Here is a 20,167-nt window from a genome sequence, read left to right as displayed (position 1 = left end):
TCTATGTCCCCTGTTATGTCCCACAGCTGTTCGCATAGGAAATTCAGGACCAGATTAAGATCCCATGGCGGAACCGATCTCCTAATTAACGGTTTTAGCCTGGACTGCTCTAGAGAACCGATTAATCCAGGGGTGAGTAGATAGAGGGAAATCGAAAAACACACTTAGGGCCGCTATTTGGACTCTTAGTGTACTAGGTCTAAGGCCTTTTTGGAATCCTGACTGCAGGAAGTCAAGGATCCTTGGAATATTCGGATGGTCAGTATCAACTGTCATCTCCCCGCAAAATCCACAAAACCGTTTCCATATCTTTGTGTAGATAGCTGATGTCACTGGTTTCCTACTAGCTTGTAGGATAGAGATGACATCATCTGAGAGACCCTTTGCTTTCAAGACCTTCCGTTCAGGATCCAGGCCGCCAATTGAAGAGCTCCTGGATTCTGGTGTAGAACTGGACCCTGCAGAAGAAGATCCTCTCTTTCTGGTAATAGGAGGGGTTCCACTACTGATGGTTTACTTTGCTAAAAAAACTAACTCCGTTTCGGTCAGTGATGAGCTATGAGAATGACCTTGGCCTTGTCCTCGCAGATTTTCCTGAGTGTTCTTGGGATCATCGCCAGAGGAGAAAACGCATACAGAAGACCGTTGTTCCAGGGTTGTGAGAAAGCATCGATTGCAGCTTTCCCAGGGATTTAGGGAGTAAAAGGTTTTGACCTTTGCATTTTGCTTGGTAGCAAACAGATCCACATCCGGCTCCCCCCACTGGCGACAAAGGCTTCTGAAGATCTCGCTGTTCAGCTCCCACTCTGTAGGAGATACTCTTTTCCTGCTGAGGAAATCCGCTACCTGGTTCTTGGATCCCTCCAAATGCACCGCCGAGATTGACAGTACTGACTTTTCCGCCCATCTGAAGATCTGTTCCGCCAGACCCTGCAATGCCATATGTCTTGGGCCTCCCTGATGTCGAAGGAAGGCTACAGTTGTCGTATTGTCTGAAAAAACTTTTACATGTCTGTTTCTCAGTAGGTGCTTCGCAGCCGTTAAGACCTTCCAAACTGCATGCAGTTCTCTGTAGTTTGACGATCTCTTGCTGTCTTTCCTTCCCCAACGAGCTTGGAAGAATCTTCCTTGAACATGACCTCCCCAACCTTGCTGACTTGCGTCCGTCGTGACGGACACACTCGGGGTTTGAAGCCATGATATCCCTCGCTGAAGGTTCCTGGGAAGAGTCCACCATTTCAGGGATCTTTTGACCTGAAGAAAGAGTTTCAGCCTTTGATTTAGTGAGTTTTGTTTTCTGTTCCAGCTTGTCAGAACTCCCTGCTGAAGCTGCCGAGAGTGAAACTGACTCCAGCTCACGCAAGGGATGCAGGCCCTAATCCTAAGATTTTCATCCCGTCTCTGATAGAATTCTGGCTTTGGGCAAAGTGATGGATGTTAGGGCTAGCGGAACGCACCGAGTAAATATAGAGGTTTTATTATAATTGATGCGTTCGCAGCCCGGGGTCCACCGTGCAGGAGAACCTGCTGCTAGCAAACGGCGGAACTATATGGGGGTATGACCTAACCCTGTTACTTCACAGAGTAGCCGAAACTCAAAGCACTGTGCCCTGTTTGACTTCACAGTGGCACAGGCTAACTACTCAACTGAGAGCAGTCAGTGGTCATGCATGCACACAAACTCCTCGCCGGAGGTGCCAGCATTCTAGGGGCTTATTTCAGCCAGGTCCCTGAATACATTCACACAAAATCTACTCGCCGGAGGTGCCAGCATTCTAGGGGCTTATTTCAGCCGGGTCCCTGAACACAAACTCACATGACCACACTGGCGCAAAGCACATAACATAGAACAATAATAGCGCATGGCCATGCGAGCCTTATATAGTTGCAGCACGTACAGAACCTTCCTAGAAGGACCAATGAGAGGCTGCCACAGAGCGTGAGCACCTACAGGACCTTCCTGAAGGACCAATGGCCTCAGCCGCAGTATCAGATCATGTGACCCTCGATCTCCACTGAGAGATCTTACTCTGGGCATGCTCAGAACGAGAAAAGCAGGACTTAGTCCCAGAAGCATCTGCTCGCCGCTGCCCAGCACTGACTTCAATGGCAGAAGCAGGAAAAGCAGCAGTAACTCTTTGTACAGAGTCAGACTGAGCGAGACGCTGGGACCGACGTCTCCGCTGAGCAGGCTCCACTGCGGCAGGAGAAGAATGGGAGACCGCAGCGGAGATGGCCCGAGATTCCCCCTGTGCAGAGGTGAGAACTCGACCCCTAACAATGGACTTTCTCTATTATGCCCCTTAGCCTGTCTTCTGGCAGGTAGGACATTCTTGTCTCGGAATCTAGCATCACTCCTAGGAACTTTATTCTGGACTTGGGTATCAAATCCGATTTTTTCCAATTTATGATCCACCCTAGACTCTCTAGAGTGGAAATGAGGGATTGACAGTTGATCCTGAGCTGGCTTACGGAGTCTGCCGCTATTGAAAAGTCGTCTAAATAAGGAATTACCATTATATCCTGATTTCTCAGATAGGCGACCACCTCTACCATAAGTGTTGTAAAAACTCTGGGAGCTGATGCCAGGCCGAAGGGGAGACAGCAAAACTGGAAATGGTAGATTTTCCCTTCCAAATTTACCGCAAACCTCAGAAACTTCTGGTGACTTAGATGAATGAGTACATGGTAATACGCACTCTTGAGATCCAGAGTACGCATTTCTATACCCCTTCTTAACAGAGGGATGGTTGACTCCATTTGGAATCTCTTGTATGTTACCCATTTGTTTAGATGTTTTAAATTTATTATTGTTCTCGATTCTCCGGACGGTTTTATTATTGAGAAAAGATTCGAGTAATGACCTCTGTACTCTTCCTGAGGGGGTACCGGAACAATTGCTGCCATTTCCAGGAGGTCCTGTATATCTGACCACATGGTGGATGATGATTTTAGATGGGAGCTGGAAACTAGGAATCTTTCGGGAGGGAGAGATATAAACTATCTTGTATCCCTGGGACACAACCTGTAAGACCCAAGGACTTGCCGTTACTTCCCGCCATCCTTCTAGGAATTCGGCTAGAAAACCCCCAACACTCTGATGGTGTCATTTTCTCCGGTAGCTAGATCCCGAACCCGAGTAGCTCGAGTCTTTGCTTTTAAGCCTGCTTTCCCCACCTTTTATAACTCCATCTACCCTGTTTACCTTTACCCCTGCAATCTGGTTTCTGATTATAGCGGGGTCTACGAAAAGGCTGGAATTTTTTAGGCTTTTCTTCAGGGAACCCTTTTTTCGCATCTGAAGTTTTCTCTAAGATATCATCGAGGACCGGTCCGAAGACCCTGCCCCCGCAAAAGGGTATCGAACACAGCTTGTTCTTAGAATGCATATCTCCCGACCAGCTTTTGAGCCAGATGGCTCTTCAGGCTGCATTAGATAGGGATTGACCCCTCGCTGCGAACCTAACTGATTCTGCGGACGCATCTGCCAAAAAGGTGGTTGCCAATTTTAACAGAGGCAGGGATTTCAGAATAGTTTCCCTAGGAGTCTTGGCTGTTAACTGATTCTGAAGATCATCTATCCATAGGTGCATGGAGCGAGCAACAGATGTCGCTGCTATATTTGCACCAATAACTGCCGATGAACTCTCCCAGGCCCTTTTTAAAAGGCCATCTGCCTTTCTATCCATGGGCTCTTTTAGGTTGGAAGAGTCCTCAAAAGGAATTGCAGTCCTTTTAGACACTTTAGCCAATGGTATGTCTATTTTAGGAATGTCCACCCATTCTTTAACCGTGTCTGGATCGTACGGCAAACGAAGTCTGAAGTCCTTAGGAATAGTCAGTCTTTTCTCCGCTTCCTCCCATTCCTCCAGAATCATGGATCGGATATGGGAATTTACCGGAAAAACCATAGAGGTCTGAGAGCGTAACCCTCCAAACATCTCATCCTGAACTGAACAGGACGGCTGAGGCTCCTCAATCTGCATAGTATGGCGTACAGCTTCTAAAAGTTCTCCCGTGTCTGCAGCGGAAAACAAATATCTTCTCCCTTTTTCCGGAGGCTCTCTACTTTCTTCCTCCTCATCTAGATCTGACACGGAAGATGATGAGTCTCCTGAATCATACTCTTCCCTTGGCCTTTTCCTAGATTTTCCTGGACACGAGGTTTGAGGGAGTACCAAGCCTGATACGGAAGCGTGAACCTCCTCCCTTATAATGGCTCTCATATTTGTCATAAGAGAAGCCTGCTTCTCTCCAATGATCCTGCAGGTGCACGCTTCACACAGGGGTTTCTGCCAGGTATCCTTCATCTTAGCCGCACATATAGGACACTTTTTATTCCTGGTGGCTCTCTTTAGGGTTTTTCCGGCAAGGAGGCAGTCTATAAGAGATACATAGCCTTGCTAGTATAATGGAAAAAAACTTTTTTTTTTTTAAAAGGGCTCCCGCACTACTTACTGGCGTCATGGCCTCCTGCCCCTCTGATCTGGCTGTGTCCTCCATGTTTCTCTGGAGATCGCCTAATGCCCCAGGCACATACCTTTTATTCTGTTCATCTTGGTGCAGCGCTTTCGCGCCATCCGACCGTTCCGGAACTTCCTGTAGCTGCAGATATGCCGCCCGCCCCCCTCGGCCGCAAACCGGAAGTGACTCGCGGCCGGAAACTGAGCCTGGTGCAGCGTGGATTCGCTTCCCTCGGCAACCGCATGGAGACGCCATCATCATCATCAGAGGCCGCCGCCGGGACCGCATGCACCAGGGGGCGCGACGGAAGGGTCGAGAGCCCCCGGCAGGGGGAAGCGACCCTCATACCAGGAGCAGCGCTACACTGGTAGGCAGAGGGACCCTCGGGCAGGTGTCGGCCAGCAGGTGCTCCTGGAGGGAAGGCTGAGGCAAAGCCCCCCTGTCCCATGATGGATAAGAAGGACGTCGTCCAGTGTGAGTGTGCTGTCAGGTGGTGACCTGGAAATTATTTTTTAAAAAGGCGCCATTTCTGAGACCTGTAGTCTCTCCATTTTTCTTGGTCTGGGGCTGTGTGATGGTTTATTTTTTGCACGCCAAGCTGATGTTTTTATTGATACCATTTTGGAGTAGATACGATCTTATTTTTATTGCATTTGCATTGAATTTTATTGCAATATAGCATCGACCAAAAACGTAATTCCGGCGTTTTCAATTTTTTTCTCATTATGCCATTTAGCGATCTGATAACTTTTTTTATATTGATAGATTGGGCGATTCTGAATGCGGCGATACCAAATATGTGTATGTTTGATTTTTCTCACGGTCCTGAGGTAACCGCAGTTCAGTCGGCCTCGATGAAGTCACCGCTGGTGAATGATGCTGCGCTCTCAGCAGCTCATTCACCAGTGGTTTTCAGCTGGACGGTCGCAACTTGGCACCGTCCAGGTTGAAAACTATTTCGTCCCCAGACATGGATTACAGCGTGGGACACAAGGACAGACAGGTATGGTATATTGTTAGTTTATTATTTTACTTTTATTACAGGAGATCGAGGGTGTCGGGGAATTAGGTGTTGCAGTAAGTATGGTTTAATTTAGAATATTAAAGGAGCCTGTGTATTTTTTTCAAATAAAGGATTTTATTCTGGCTGTGTCTTTATTTACAAACAATACAACTATAGGATTAGTAATGGATAGGTGTCTTATAGACACCTCTCCATTACTAAGCCGTGGGGGCTTGATGTCACCTGAAAGAATCAACCCCATAAATAAACCCCATACATAAATATTACCCCACTTGCCACCGCTACAGGGCAAGTGGGAAGAGCCGGGCAAAGAGCCAGAAAAGGCGCATCTAATAGATGCGCCTTTTCTGGGCAGCTGCGGGCTGCTGCTTTTAGCCTGGGGGGCCTATATCAATGGCCCCTTACCAGACTGAGAATACCAGCCCCCAGCTGGGAGCTTTAGCAAGACTGGTTGTCAAAAATGGGGAGAACCCACGCCAGTTTTTAAACTATTTATTTAAATCATTAAAAAAAAATAGTGTGGGGACCCCTCTATTCTTGATAACCAACCTTGCAGCAGCTGACAGCTGAGGGTTGCAGCCCCCAGCTGTGAGTTTTGTCTGGTTGGTTCAATAAAATAGGGGGAACCCACATCGGGTTTTTCATTCATTTATTTAGTTAGATCGCAGCCGGCGGCTGTGGAATACCTCGATCATCCGCACCTACTGTCACTGTTATTAGGTGTCGGATGATGGGGGTAAGAGTTCCAAAGGCCCCCACCTGCTGTCGTTCGGACTTTAACATAATGCTCATCATTCTCCTCTGCTTGCCGGCAGAGCAGGGGAGAATGATGAGAGCCGGCTTCAGCACCAGCCGCCAGGGAACAGCGCTCATTGTAGCACTTCTTTCCCGATGCCAATGCGTTTCCCACAGAGGACATCAAAGTATATTCTCCATGTGCGGGACGTTTTGCCGTCCGTGTGGACGGTAAAAAACGGACCTGTCAGCGTGTTTTGACCACGGACACACAGTCCATGGAAACTCTCTGACATGTACCCAGACCCATTCATTTGAATGGGTCTACGTGTGTAAGTATCTCCGGTACATGTGAAAACTGTCACCACACGTGCCAGGGAAAAGACACGGACGTGTGAAAGAAGCCTTACTAAGTATTTCCTCAATAGGAAAGATTCTGGGCTTTAACATGTCCACAGGTTGTGTAAGGTGTTACAGCTCCATTCATATGAGCATACCAGGCAGATGGCCAAACGTCACCAGTGTCTTTTTCTAACCCTATACAACATCCTAAAGGGCTGCAAAATGCAGAAGCGAAAACTGCATTTTATCTGGTTAACAACCTAGTCACGTTTTTCTCTTGCATAACATTCATTTTCACAATCTAATCAACGTGATACCATAATTTGCTATAATTGTTCAGAGACAATTTGTACTACCGTAGTTACAAAAGTACTTCATCATTTAAAGGTAGTCTGTCAGCACAAGACAAGTATCCAAGCTAAGCAGCGCCCCTTGTAGGAGACATAGCCCCTAATAACAACTGTCCATTGGTGGCTGAGTTTGCCGGAAATCTGTCTTTATTTGAATATTCTAATGAGGTGCTTGGTGCCCCCTTAGCGTGGCCGCGTGGTTCTGCGCCCCTTCCCACCGACTTGTTATACCTGTATCTCTGCACCCCCTCCTTGATTGACAGCTCTGGCTCCTGGGAGGTGTTCATGTATAACAAGTATCAGACATCAAGTGTAAGGCTATGTTCACACCAGGTTTTAAATGCTGAATGGAAGCTGTGACGGATGTATTCGTTGTCTATAGATTTCTAAAAAAATATATATATACTGGCCAGCCGGAGGCAAAACACACTTTTTTGGGGCCTCTGTTGGGCAATAAATCCCCATAGCTTGCAAGTCGGAAGCTTTCTTAGCATACACGCTAAATGTTGGGCAAGAGCAAACTAACAATGTCACAGAGGAACGCTATATCTGGCCTGCATAGCATAATAATAATCAGCAATGACTATTACCCCTCCCGCACTGCGCCTCTAAAGGAGAACACCCAGGAGATTAATGAGGGACACGGCGATGTAATGATACTAACTGGAAGCATCAGTGATACATCAAGCCCGCCTCAATTTATCTGGATTAAGATTGTAAATTAAGACATGCAACGATGGTTATGAAAATGTGAAAATGTCCTGCAGGGTCCACATCAATCAGATGTAAAATGCAAACATTACTGTATAACAGATACATGAGCACTTAGGAAATGACATTTCTACCCAAGAACTGCGGCTGTTCCAGTTCACCATTTGACCAGTAGATGTCCCTCCCATAAAATAAAATAACTACAGTAGTTCATTTCTTGGCTACATACCGGAAAGGAAACAAGAAATGTTCATAAAAAAAAAAAGGAACAATGTCGTGTACATAGTAAATTAATATTATGCACAAATACAGAATTTGCTAGGAAAATTTGTTAAAGGTCTGAGCAATACATATAAAAAGAAACAATATTGTAAAAGATTTATCTTACACAAATTAAGACACTATGGTTAAATACTGACAATGCAAGAATATATCTGATGCCCAAAGAACACAGAGAAGCATCATCTCTATAACTCACCTACTTTGATTATAGCCATATAGTTACATATTTAAAAATAAATAAATTATTGTCTTAAATAGGCAATTACCAAGATATTTGGATTCTCCATGTATCAGTCTGGATACTTGTAGTACAGGGGTCTCCAACCTGTAGCTCGGGAGCCACATGTGGCTCGCGGTCCCATGAATTGTGGCTCGAGGCTGTCAGCTTGGTGCATTAGCTCCAGTTATAGCAAACAGGTATGAAGAGCACATCTGAAAACTGAGAATTTTGTGAGCAGCCCTGCACAGAAGAGCAGATCCGGATGCACATGAACTGGTCTTAGGGGTTTTGAGATGATTTAAGTATGGTACGCTGGAGACAAGATGACACCACCTGTCAGAGGAGGTGTTTGAAGCCGGATGTGAGTGTCTTGGGAGTGCTTTATAGGAGAATACTGAATGGGGGGTATTGTGGGAACCCCTGGATCTTTGTATACTGCTTTGGGGTGGTTGATTTTTGTGGAAAAGCTTTGGTTACCATTATGCCTGTAATGGGGGCTTTAGATGCCACTACTGTGAGGGGGGCGGGATCTGAATGTGGCTCGCGACCCTCTCTCAAGGCTGGACGTGGCTCACGACCCTCTGTCAGAGCTGAATGTGGCTCTCAAGGTCAGAAACGTTGGGGAACTCTGTTGTAGAAGATTAAACATGTAGGGCACAAACATTATACTATTACGTTTGTACAATTGGCTGTCTAACATCCCCTTAAACCTTATTTGTCATGGTTCCACCCCTGCAGTTACTGACAGCTCAGCTGTCCAATCTGATGCAGGGGCATGCTGAGCCGTTGGTGTTCTGATTGACAGCTTGGCCACCCAATCGGAGACTGGGAGGAGCTGGCTGTCTCCAGGTGTTCATTGTTCCAGGTGATTGTCCTGTTACTTAGCTGGGCTGTTAGTCCCAGACCTCTGCCAGACATAGATTCAGCTAAGTGTGGTTGGTTTTCTCTGTGCCTAGTGTTTTTCTTTTTGATCCTTCATTGCCTGACCTTGGACCTGATTCTGACCCTCCCTCTGTTTAACCCCTCTGTTCTGATCCGCTATCCTCCTGGAATTTTGACCTTGGACCATTACCTGACAATGCCTTTGTCTCTTCCCTCTGTTTATGACATACCCTCCTGGCTTTCGACCTCGAAATCCTTGACTACCCGGTCTCACGGCTTAGGCTACTTTCACACATCAGGTTTTTGCCGTCAGGCACAATCCGTCGAATGTTGAAAAAAATGGATCCGTCACAGATTGTGAAAAACTGATGCGACGGATCTGTTTTTTTGACGGATCCGACTAGCATATCCAGACAATTGGACTAAAAAAAAAATTGGAGCACGCCCAGTTTAAAAAAAAAAACAACAGAATCCGGCACCGGAATCCGTCATTTTCCAGATTCAGCACCTTTCGGTTCCCATAGGCTTCCGGCTTTTTCGCCGGAGACCAAAAACGTTACTGTGTTCGTTTTTTCCAGACGCCGGAAACTACAGTTTTGCAGGATCCGGTGAAAACCGGAAGAAAAGTAAGGTCATCCGGCGCAATCCGGCGCTAATACAAGTCTAAGGGAAAAAACTGGATCCGGTGGCATCTTTCGCCGGATCCAGTTTTTTCAAAATTTGCCAGATTGAGCCTGACGGATGTGTGAAAGTAGCCTTATGTGTGAAACGTGACTCAGCGTCACATTATTATTGCTTTTGCATGTGTATTTGTCAGCTTCAACCGTAGTGCCACAGTTGCATTCTTTAAAACCATAAGTCATGGTACGTGGACATCTTATCTGAGATTTTCTTGCAAAGTTTTTGTAATAAGACAAAGGAAAGAAAAACCAAAGAAAAACATAATGGACAAAAGTGGCTGGAAAAATCATGTGATATTTAATAATTATACCATCATGTTACAGTTGTGCCATTTAGAAATCTGCACAATTAGGGCTCGCTCACACAAATAATTATTCTCTCTTCAGAGAGAATCGAGCTGATTATGGAAATGATACTTGGCTCAAACTCTGTCAGAGTGTAGGCAGAGTGTCAGTTTACTGTGATCAGATTCTCGCACGTGAGAGAATAGTAACGTGTCACAGATGTGGAGAAGATAGAGAACTTAATTTCTCCATCTTCCCCATCGTCTGTGTAAATCGGACTGTACTCTGATGCATTTGAGTGGAGTCTGATGTTTTACTCGCACCCATAGACTTGAATGGGTGTGTGTGACCCAACTGCACAACCACTCGCAGCATGGTGCTAAATTTATTCTCATGATGAATCGACATTAGAAAGAAAAGAGCAGATCTGCTCTGCTCCACAGAACAACATTGGTCAGTACGCTATCTGATAAACCGCGTCTGATGTATATCCTCATGTGAGCTAGTCCTTAAAGGGAGTCTGACACCCATGAAACTCAGCCATGGCTAAGGCTACTTTCACACTAGCGTCGGTACGGGCCCGTCGCAGTGCGTCGCATGCTGTGAAATAAAAGCACAACGGGGGCAGCGGATTCAACGCATCCGCTGCCCCATTGTAAGGTCCGGGGAGGAGGGGGCGGAGCTCCGGCTGCGCACGCGCGGTCGGAAATGGCGGACACGACGCACAAAAAACGTTACATGTAACTTTTTTTGTGCCGGCGGTCCGCCAAAACACGACGCATCCGTCGCACGACGGATGTGACGTGTGGCCATACGTCGCAATGCGTCACTAATGTAAGTCTATGGGGAAAAAACGCATCCTGCAGACAACTTTGCAGGATGCGTTTTTTCTCCTAAACGACGCATTGCGACGTATTCTAAATGATGCTAGTGTGACAGTAGTCTAAGGGCTCAGTGCACCTTTCCTCGCTAATCAACATGACTTATAACTTCCCTTAGCTTGATCGACAGTAATGATTTGCCCAGAGCGAGCACTGCCTAAATGCCAGGTCCACACTGACACTACAGGAGCAGAATACACACGGTCTCCATGTGTGCATGTTGTAATCCTTATCTCCTCTCATCAGTAGAAGAGTCGCTCTGTGATCATGTGTGCACACACAGAAGAGAGGGATAAGGCTACGTTCACATTAGCGTTGTGCGACGCAGCGTCGGGTGCCGCTGCGTCGCCGCATGCGTCATGCACCCCTATATTTAACATGGGGGCGCATGGACATGCGTTGCATTTGTGTTTTGTGACGCATGCGTCGCTGCGGCGCACGCGTCAGGGCGCACAGGACGCAGCAAGTTGCATTTTTTGTGCGTCCAAAATCAAGCAAAAAAAGGACGCATGCGTCACAAAACGCTGCGTTGTGCATGCGTTCACATTTGCGTTGTGCGTTGCGTCGCCGACGCTGCGGCGCACAACGCAAATGTGAACGTAGGCTAAGAGAGCACTTGCACTGACACTGCCTGTGTGCGCCTGCTCTGCTTTTGTAGTGCAGACAGTGCTTGCTCTGGGCAAGCAATTGCTGTCAATCAAGCTAAGAGGAGGTAGGAGGCATGCTAATTGGCGGTGAACGCTGCACTAAGCCCTTGGCCACATCAAAGGCGCACTGAGCAGCCCTCATTTGCGTATGCAATTAAACGTTTTTTTTTGCACTGAAGAAGGTAAATCTATGATAAGTTATGAGTTGCCTCAATTCACAGATGCATCATGAACTTTCAGCAATTACATACATTTTGGATTTATTTTATGCAGTGCTAATTATGTTTTCATTTTGGGTCTCCAGCAGCCAAGAAAGATGTGATTTCACTGTCACTACCTAAAAACAACACCCACACAATTTATACTCCAGATCTGCCAGTCATTTTATGTTGTATTTAGCTTAGATGTGCATTCAAGAGAGGAGAGAGTGTTTGAACACTAACCCATCAGTGATCCGCGTGTCAGTATCAACACAAGCGGCCTGCAATGTATGGAAATATACGTAAACTCTGGAGGATACAAATGTAGAATTTTTCTTTTTACTAAAACCAACTGCAGCAATGCTTTCTTTCAAAATACATAAACTAAATGGCCGCTGTCGCTTCAACAAGCGTTACACAAATCAATAAATCAAGCAAATAAGAACCTTGACTCTTGATTTTATCATGAATACATGCTTCTTTCTCCATTTATAGGCCACTTCTCCTCTCCACCTCGTGTTTGCTTACCTAATCTGCAAATTAAAAATGTTTTTCATCCTAGGACTGCAGGAACTATGGTGTGAGTGCAGTTAGCATATTTCTAGGAGGATTAGTTCCCTTTAATAAATATCCTGAGGTGTAAGCTTCATGCTAATTGAATAATGGCGATATGTGCCGAGTGCAGCAAGCAGAGAATGGATATTTCATGTCAATGCAGAGTGAATACCAAATATGTAGAGGTGCTGGGAATTAGGAAGGGAAAACACGGATTAGACCAGGATGTAATATTAAATGGCGCATGCAATGCTATAAATGTATCATGTTACGCAGTAACTCAGAATTCTATAAGGAAAGGATAGAGCGCTATCTTCGGTGCTTAGATTGCTTCTGTTTTAACTATTTCAGCACCTGGCTATACTTTCTCTGTAATTGACCAGACACAGATAAGCAATTTCAGAACAAAAAGTCACCAAAGCAAAATGACCGCAGGCCGAGATCAAGCTTTAATATCCTGCATTTGTGGATTGCTTATAAAGAAGGAAGCATTATTCAGGCGGTGAGGGCCGCACATTTATTTCCTCTTGACGTGATGACTATGGGCTATTTTGTGATGTGCCGAGCACCTTCATGGTTATATAATCCTCACCGGCTATTTATTTCAGATGTCGGTAGCAGTGCCAGTGGTTATTTTTTACGGTTGTATTACTACATAGTCACACATAACATTTATCATGACTTCTGTACTATTTAATACATTTGCTTACTCACAATTGCATTTCTTCTGTACAAACCGAATTTTACATGCCGTTCTGTATGTAGACAAGCGAATACGATCCAGATCTTGAGCCCCTAGTAGGGAAATAAATGGGTCGCATTAGATCGTTACACCGACAGTGCACTGATGAACATGGGCTTCAATATGACCTAGGATGGATGGATTCACACATTACGTGGTTAACATGTTATAAGGTTCACATCTCACCATCTCTACACAAAGACCAGACCGCGGAGCATCTGACACCATCCCAGATACCTCAGTATAGCTTAGGCTACACGGACAAGAGTATATTACAGTCTGTGTTGTACGGATCCAAAACATTGTGGCCCATTTTATCCTACCAGACCCTGCTGAACCTTCATGGGCCTCACATTTTTCTACACAGGACCTTTCTAACTTGATTTCTTGAGGAAAAAATGTGATATGCTGTGAAATGTTCCCCCATAGATGCAGTACTTGTGTACTTGGGCAAATCTAAGGTCTCATTCACGCATCCAAGATTAAGCATGTAAGGGCTTGTTTCCATTTGCGAGAAACACGTCCGTGTCTCGCATGTGGAAACCAAGCTCTGGTGCCGGCACTCCAGAGCGGAGCGTGCGGCCGCATAGGAACACATGGAGCCGCACGCTCCGCTCTGAAGTGCCAGCGCCAGAGCTTGGTTTCCACATGCGAGACACGGACGTGTTTCTCGCAAATGGAAACAAGCCCTAAGGGATAAAATGGTGCTGGAGTGTGTCAGTGTACGATCCGTGTGTCCGTTTTCACCATCAGTATGTCATCAGTGTTTTTCATGGATGGAGACATGACAAAGCTTCTCCTATCCTTTACAATATTACATTCAGACAGCACACGGATTGTACAGAGGTGACATCCGTGTGCTGGTCGTCTTTTTCACATACCCATAGACTTGTGTGTTGGCACTTTTTATTTGTGATACCAGAAAAAAAAACAATCATGTCTCTGAGTTTTGCACGGACACACGTTCCTTGGAAAAAAACAAGCACATGTGAATAGCACCATAGATTATAATGGGTACAAGCTGTATTTGTGAATAAAATGGATACCCCACGTACGTGCATCACGGATGTCTGAATGAGGCCTAGTACAGAATTTGGCAACTATATAAGGTACCGTAATCCCTCATTGTCTACCTTACTTTCTTTTGTTCAGGCTCAGTCCTGTAACAGATGTAATTATTCCTTGAAGGCGTTTTCCAACAATTATTTATTTACTCTAAAGGCCTAGGGTAAATATAAGAAAAACAGCAGTACTTTCCCTCCCCGCTCCAGCATCGGCTAACCAGCACTGCCCTCAGTCTGGGCTGACAGGCCGCAGCAAGGACATCATGACTACAGCTTTCGTGACTGCTGCTGACAATCACTGCTCAGAGGTCTCTTGTTGTCAGCCTTGGAATCATGACTGAGCCCAGCGATTGGCTGCAGCAGTCACATGCAATGTAGTCTTAGTGTCCTTACAGGAACGTGTCAAACAGAACTGGGGCAGTTGTTATTTTTACACTAGGCAAGACTTATCAGTAAAAGAAAATAATTGTTGGAAAATAGAGATGAGAGAATCGATTCACTGGGCCACAGTCCAGCAGCCAAGTCAGTATTCCATGACCACTGGATGGAAGCCCTGTGAACAGCCTCCTACCGGAAGGCATCAGTGGCTCCCCTTTTGATTCGCTGGGCTGGAGCGATGCCATCATTGAGCAATGAGGAATACACAATGTGGGCGGCACGGTGGCTCAGTGGTTAGCACTGCAGCCTTGCAGTGCTGGGGTCTTGGGTTCAAATCCCACCAAGGACAACATCTGCAAGGAGTTTGTATGTTCTCTCTGTGTCTGCGTGGGTTTCCTCCGGGTACTCCGGTTTCCTCCCACACTCCAAAAACATACTGGTAAGGATTCTAGATTGTGAGCCCCATTGGGGACAGTGATGATAATGTGTGCAAACTGTAAAGCGCTGCGGAATATGATCGTGCTATATAAAAATAAAGATTATTATTATTATTATTATTATTAATGTCATGCCAGCCCAGGTAACCAAAAGAGAAGCAGTGGAAGCCTTCAGGTAGGAGGCAATTCACAGGGCTCCCATCCAGTAATCACAGATACTGACCGGGCTGCAGATCCAGGGTCCGGTGTATCAATTCTCACTGCTAGACCCACAAGCAGGCAGCTAGAAGTCATGGTGGAAACTAAGTAACAAGTGTTCATCCCCTACAGCATCACCACAAGAAAAATTAAGCAATACGTGGTGCCCTCAGAAATCAATTGGTCATCTGCTTCCAGTACGGTTGCTTCCTTCAGATTGGGTACTGCTCTTTATGGCAACTTTCTGCTTCAGCTAATTGACGAAAATCACTAGCTCGGAACCTGTCACTTAACTCATAATGCCCTAACAGGGTTTTTGAGAAAGTCCCTTAGGGAATTTTATTATTATTATTATACATTTTTATAGCGCCATTTATTACATGGCGCTTTACATGTGAATACGGGGCAAATATAGACAAATACATTAAACATGAGCTAAAAAAACAAGGCACACAGGTACATAAGGAGGGAGGACCCTGCCCGCGAGGGCTCACAGTCTGCAGGGGATGGGTGAGGAATACACTAGGAGAGGGTAGAGCAGGTTGTGTGGGGGTTCCGTAGGATGAGGATCACTGCAGGCTGAAGGCTTTTCAGAAGAGGTGAGTCTTCAGGTTCTTTTTGAAGGTTTCTATGGTAGGCGAAAGTCTGATGTGTTGGGGTAAGTGAGTTCCAGAGTATGGGGGAAGCACGGGAGAAGTCTTGGATGCGGTTGTGGGAAGAAGAGATGAGGGGGGAGTAGAGAAGGAGAACTTGAGAGGATCGGAGGTTGCATGTACGTAGGTACCGGGAGACCATGTCACAGATGTATGGAGGAGATAGGTTGTGGATGGCTTTGTATGTCATTGTGAGGGTTTTGAATTGGAGTCTCTGGGCGATAGGAAGCCAGTGAACGGCTTGGCATAGGGGAGAGGCTGGGGAACAGAGGGGAGACAGGTAGATTAGTTGGGCAGCAGAGTGTAGGATGGATTGGAGTGGTGCCAGAGTGCTAGAGGGGAGTCCAGAGAGTAGGGGGTTGCAGTAGTCAAGGTGGGAGATGATAAGGGCATATACTAGTGTTTTTGTGGTGTCGCGGTCAAGGAATGCGCAGATCCGGGAAATATTTTTGAGTCTGAGATGGCAGGAGGAGGCAAGGGCTTGGATATCTGGCTTGAAAGAGAGGGCAGAGTTGAGGATCACTCCGAGGCACTGGGTGTGTGGGACTGGGGAAAGTGAGCAGCCATTGACATTGATGGATAGGTCTAGTGGAGGGGTTGAGTGAGATGGGGGAAAGTGTTGTGAATTCCGTTCTTGGGCTCCCTCCGGTGGTTGTAAATGGCACTTTTGTGAATTCTGCCCATGGGCTCCCTCCGGTGGTTTTAAGTGGAACTGCTGCTGCTTGGATTTAGCTTAGCAGCTGCTTCCACTGATCGTCTCTCCTGCTCTGCTATTTAGCCTGGCTCTGATCTTCTGCCAGTGCCAGCTGTCAATGTTTCTTGGTTGGATTCAGATCTCTCCTTGGATTTCCTTGATAGTCGGTCCTGTTCAGCAAAGATAAGTCCTTGCATGTTCATTTGTTGTCCTCTTGCTGTGGACTTAATCATTCAGCTCATTTTATGTTTGCTCTAGTCCAGCTTGTCAGTATTCAATTAAGCTGGAAGCTCTGGGGAAGCAGATTTGCCCTCCACACCGTTAGTCAGGTGTGGAGATTTTTTTGTAAACTCTGTGATGGATTTTTCTAGCTTTTAATACTGACCGCACAGTATACTTTCCTATTCTGTCTATCTAGTTAGAAGTGGCCTCCTTTGCTAAATCCTGGTTTCATTCTGTGTATGTCAGTTCCCTCTCCACTCACAGTCCATGTTTGTGGGGGGCTGTCTGTCCTTTGGGAATTTTCTCTGAGGCAAGATAGTTTTCCTGTTTCCATCTTTAGGGGTAGTTAGTTCTCCGGCTGTGACGAGATGTCTAGGGAGTGACAGAAACATTCCACGGCTACTTCTAGTGTTGTGTTAGGTTCAGGAACTGCGGTCAGTAAAGATACCATCTCCTCAGAGCTCGTCCCATGTTGCTCCTTAACCACCAGGTCATAACAGGAAAGATGATGAATTCTGTTTTGTCCATGTTCAGTTGTAGAAAGCTAGCAGAAAAGAAGGCCTAAATAGCAGACAGACAGTGCAGGATTTTGGTAAGTAAGGAGGTGAGGTCAGGTCCGGATAGGTAGATCTGCATGTCATCGGTGTAGAGATGGTACTGCATACCGTGGGATTCTATGAGCTGTCCAAGGCCGAAGGTGTAGATGGAGAAGAGTAGGGGTCCTAGAACAGAGCCTTGGGGAACACCGACTGACAAGGGGCGAAGTGAGGAGGTGCTGTGGGGGAGGGAGACACTGAATGTTCGGTCTGTCAGATATGACGAGATCCAGGATAGCGCCAAGTCTGTGATGCCAAGAGATGAGAGGATCTGTAGCAGAAGGGAGTGGTCCACAGTGTCGAAGGCAGAAGACAGGTCCAGGAGAAGGAGGACAGAGTAGTGACGCTTGCTCCTGGCAGTTAGTAGGTCATTGGTGACTTTAGTTAGGGCAGTTTCAGTTGAGTGATGGGGACGGAAGCCAGATTGTAACCGATCAAAGAGGGAGCAGGAGGAGAGGTGGGAGGACAGTTCAAGATGGACGTGTTGCTCCAGTAACTTGGAGGCATAAGGGAGAAGAGATATCGGGCGATAGCTAGACACAGAGGATGGGTCGAGGGAGGGCTTTTTGAGGATGGGTGTGATCTTGGCATGCTTGAAGGATGAGGGGAAGACACTTGTTGTGAGTGAGAGGTTGAAGAGGTGCGTTAGGATGGAGATGAAGACTGTGGAAAGGATAGGGATGAGGTGGGATGGGAGCGGGTCAAGCGTGCAGGTGGTGAGGTGTGATCTTGACAGGAGGGTGGAGAGCTGATCTTCTGTCATGGTGGAGAAGCTGGTTTTGGAGGAGCAGGGTTGAGCAGCTAAGAGGGGCAGTGGGCGCTGTGGGCCAAAGCTTTCTCTGCCTCTTTCTTTAAACAGAAGATCGATATGATCAAAGTCTTCAGCAGAAATGAGAGGGGAGGGAGTGGGTGCAGGGGGACGGAGTAGAGAATTGAAAGTGTTGAAAAGCTGTTTAGGGTTGTGAGACAGGGAGGATATGAGAGATGAGAAGTAAGTTTGTTTTGCGGCAGTGAGCGTGGACTTGAAGCTGGCGAGGGACTGCTTGTATGCAGTGAAGTGGTCGGCAGAGTGGGATCGCTTCCATTTCCGCTCAGCGATCCTGGAAGCCCGTCTCAGTTCTTTGGTCAGGCTGGTCAGCCAGGGCTGCCTGTTGAGTGTACGAGTTTTGCTATGCATGAGCGGGGCGGCCGAATCGAGTGTTGCCGTTATTGTGGTGTTATAAAAAGTGGCAGCAGCATCTGTGTCATGAAGGGAGGCTATGTCTGTAAGAGGGAGAAGAGACTCAGAGAGTGATTGTAAGTTGAGATGTTTGAGATTTCTGCGAGGGTGAGTGAGTTTGTGGAGTGGGGGGTGCACACTAGGAGAGGAGAGGGAAGAGAATTGCCATAGGTTGTGTTCAGACAGGGGGAGGGGTGTGTTAATGAGATTAGTAAAGGAGCAGAGGCAGGTGAAGATGAGGTCCAGCATGTGGCAATTTTGTGAGTGACCTCAGAGGACCATTGTGTGAGGCCGAAGGAGGTAGTCAGTGATAAAAGTTTAGAGGCAGCTGAGGTGGAAGTGTCAATGGGGATATGGAAATCACCCATGATGATAGTGCGGATGTCAACAGAGAGGAAATGAAGTAGCCAGGTGGTGAAGTGGTCGAGAAAGGTGGAGATGGCTAGTTCTGGGGGGCGGTAGATAACAGCCAGCTGGAGGTTGGAGGGGGAATAGATAAGGACGGAGTGCACCTCAAACGAGGAAAGAGTAGCGAAGGGTGATAGCGGGATTGGAGTGAAGGAGCAGGTGTCGGACAGGAGCAAGCCAACTCCTCCACCACGTTTGTTGGTGTAGCGAGGGGTGTGAGAGAGGTGGAATCCGCCATAGGAAAGCGCAGCTGGAGAGGCCGAGTCAGGATTCAGTGATGCCGAGGAAGGAGAGTTTGTTGGTGATAAAGAGGTCATGGAGAAATGGTAGTTTGTTGCAGACGGAGCGTGCGTTCCATAGTGCTCCAGGTAAGGGGACCGGGGGAGTGGGGGCTGGATGAATGGGTATGAGGTGGTCATGGTTGGGAAAACGTGTAGAGCATCGTGGCATGGGGGTTAGAAATGAGTGTGGGGATGTGTTGGGGAGGGCCGGAATTTGGGGATACGTCACCAGCAATGAGGAGTAGAAGACAGAGAGTTAGAAGGTGGGAGCAGGATATGACATGATGTGGCCGTGTGTGTCTGGAGAAAAAGGATTGCATGTGGAAGAACAGTTCTGAGGAGAAGGTGAGATGGCTGGGGAGTATTGAGGGAGAAATGACTAGTTCTTTACTGGGTTGAGGGATTGCAGGAGATTGTAAGAAGAAAAGTAGTATGGGAGTAAAAGGGGAAAAAAACAAAACATTGCAGAGGTTTGGTATTCTGTTACCTTCCAGTCAATTCCAGTCCAATTCAGTCTAATTCAACGTAATTAATGCTTACACTTACATTTTTTTTTTACATTTGCTGAGCATCAGCAGCAAATCTACATCACACTATACATTTACAAAAAGTGAACATTTGTTTTGCAGGTAAATGTCCTCTGTTTTTTTTAAAATCGGGATGGAAAATCAGCAATGTATTGATTACGTATCAACATGCCTGAATGGCCGTTCCCTTTTGTAAATTTGACTGATCAGACATTGATGACCTATCCATAGGATAGGACTAATAATAGACTCCTACGGCCTGTTCTTTATATACTGTAGAAATTACCAGCAATAATCTAACTCAGATGTAGTTGCTTCAATAGACATTGTAATCCTGTCTGTGATAATGAGATTGCTGAAAGGTATTCTGAGTAGTAAAAGTGTAAGTCTAGCATTAAGCCTAGTCGCCAGGGTTAAAATTGCAAGAGATGTGTTTTATTTTTATATAGTGATATGAAAAAAAAATAGAAAAAAAAATAAATAATAGTAA

General features: G+C 46.3%; 1 protein-coding gene across 19 annotated transcripts in view; it reads right to left on the bottom strand.

Moving 5' to 3' along the window:
- DTNA (dystrobrevin alpha) overlaps positions 1-20,167 on the bottom strand; it is a 354,562-nt gene that overhangs the window by 157,007 nt on the left and 177,388 nt on the right. For all 19 annotated transcript variants that reach the window (XM_077270435.1, XM_077270433.1, XM_077270447.1 and 16 more), the window contains exon 3: positions 12,973-13,053. In XM_077270435.1, the coding sequence (XP_077126550.1) occupies positions 12,973-13,053 (81 nt within the window). The remainder of the gene's footprint in view (positions 1-12,972; positions 13,054-20,167) is intronic.

This window comes from Ranitomeya variabilis, chromosome 6 (assembly GCF_051348905.1).
Source record: "Ranitomeya variabilis isolate aRanVar5 chromosome 6, aRanVar5.hap1, whole genome shotgun sequence".
NCBI lineage: Eukaryota > Metazoa > Chordata > Amphibia > Anura > Dendrobatidae > Ranitomeya > Ranitomeya variabilis.
The sequence above is the reverse complement of the archived record's forward strand: the minus strand, read 5'-3'. Positions and strand labels throughout refer to the sequence as shown.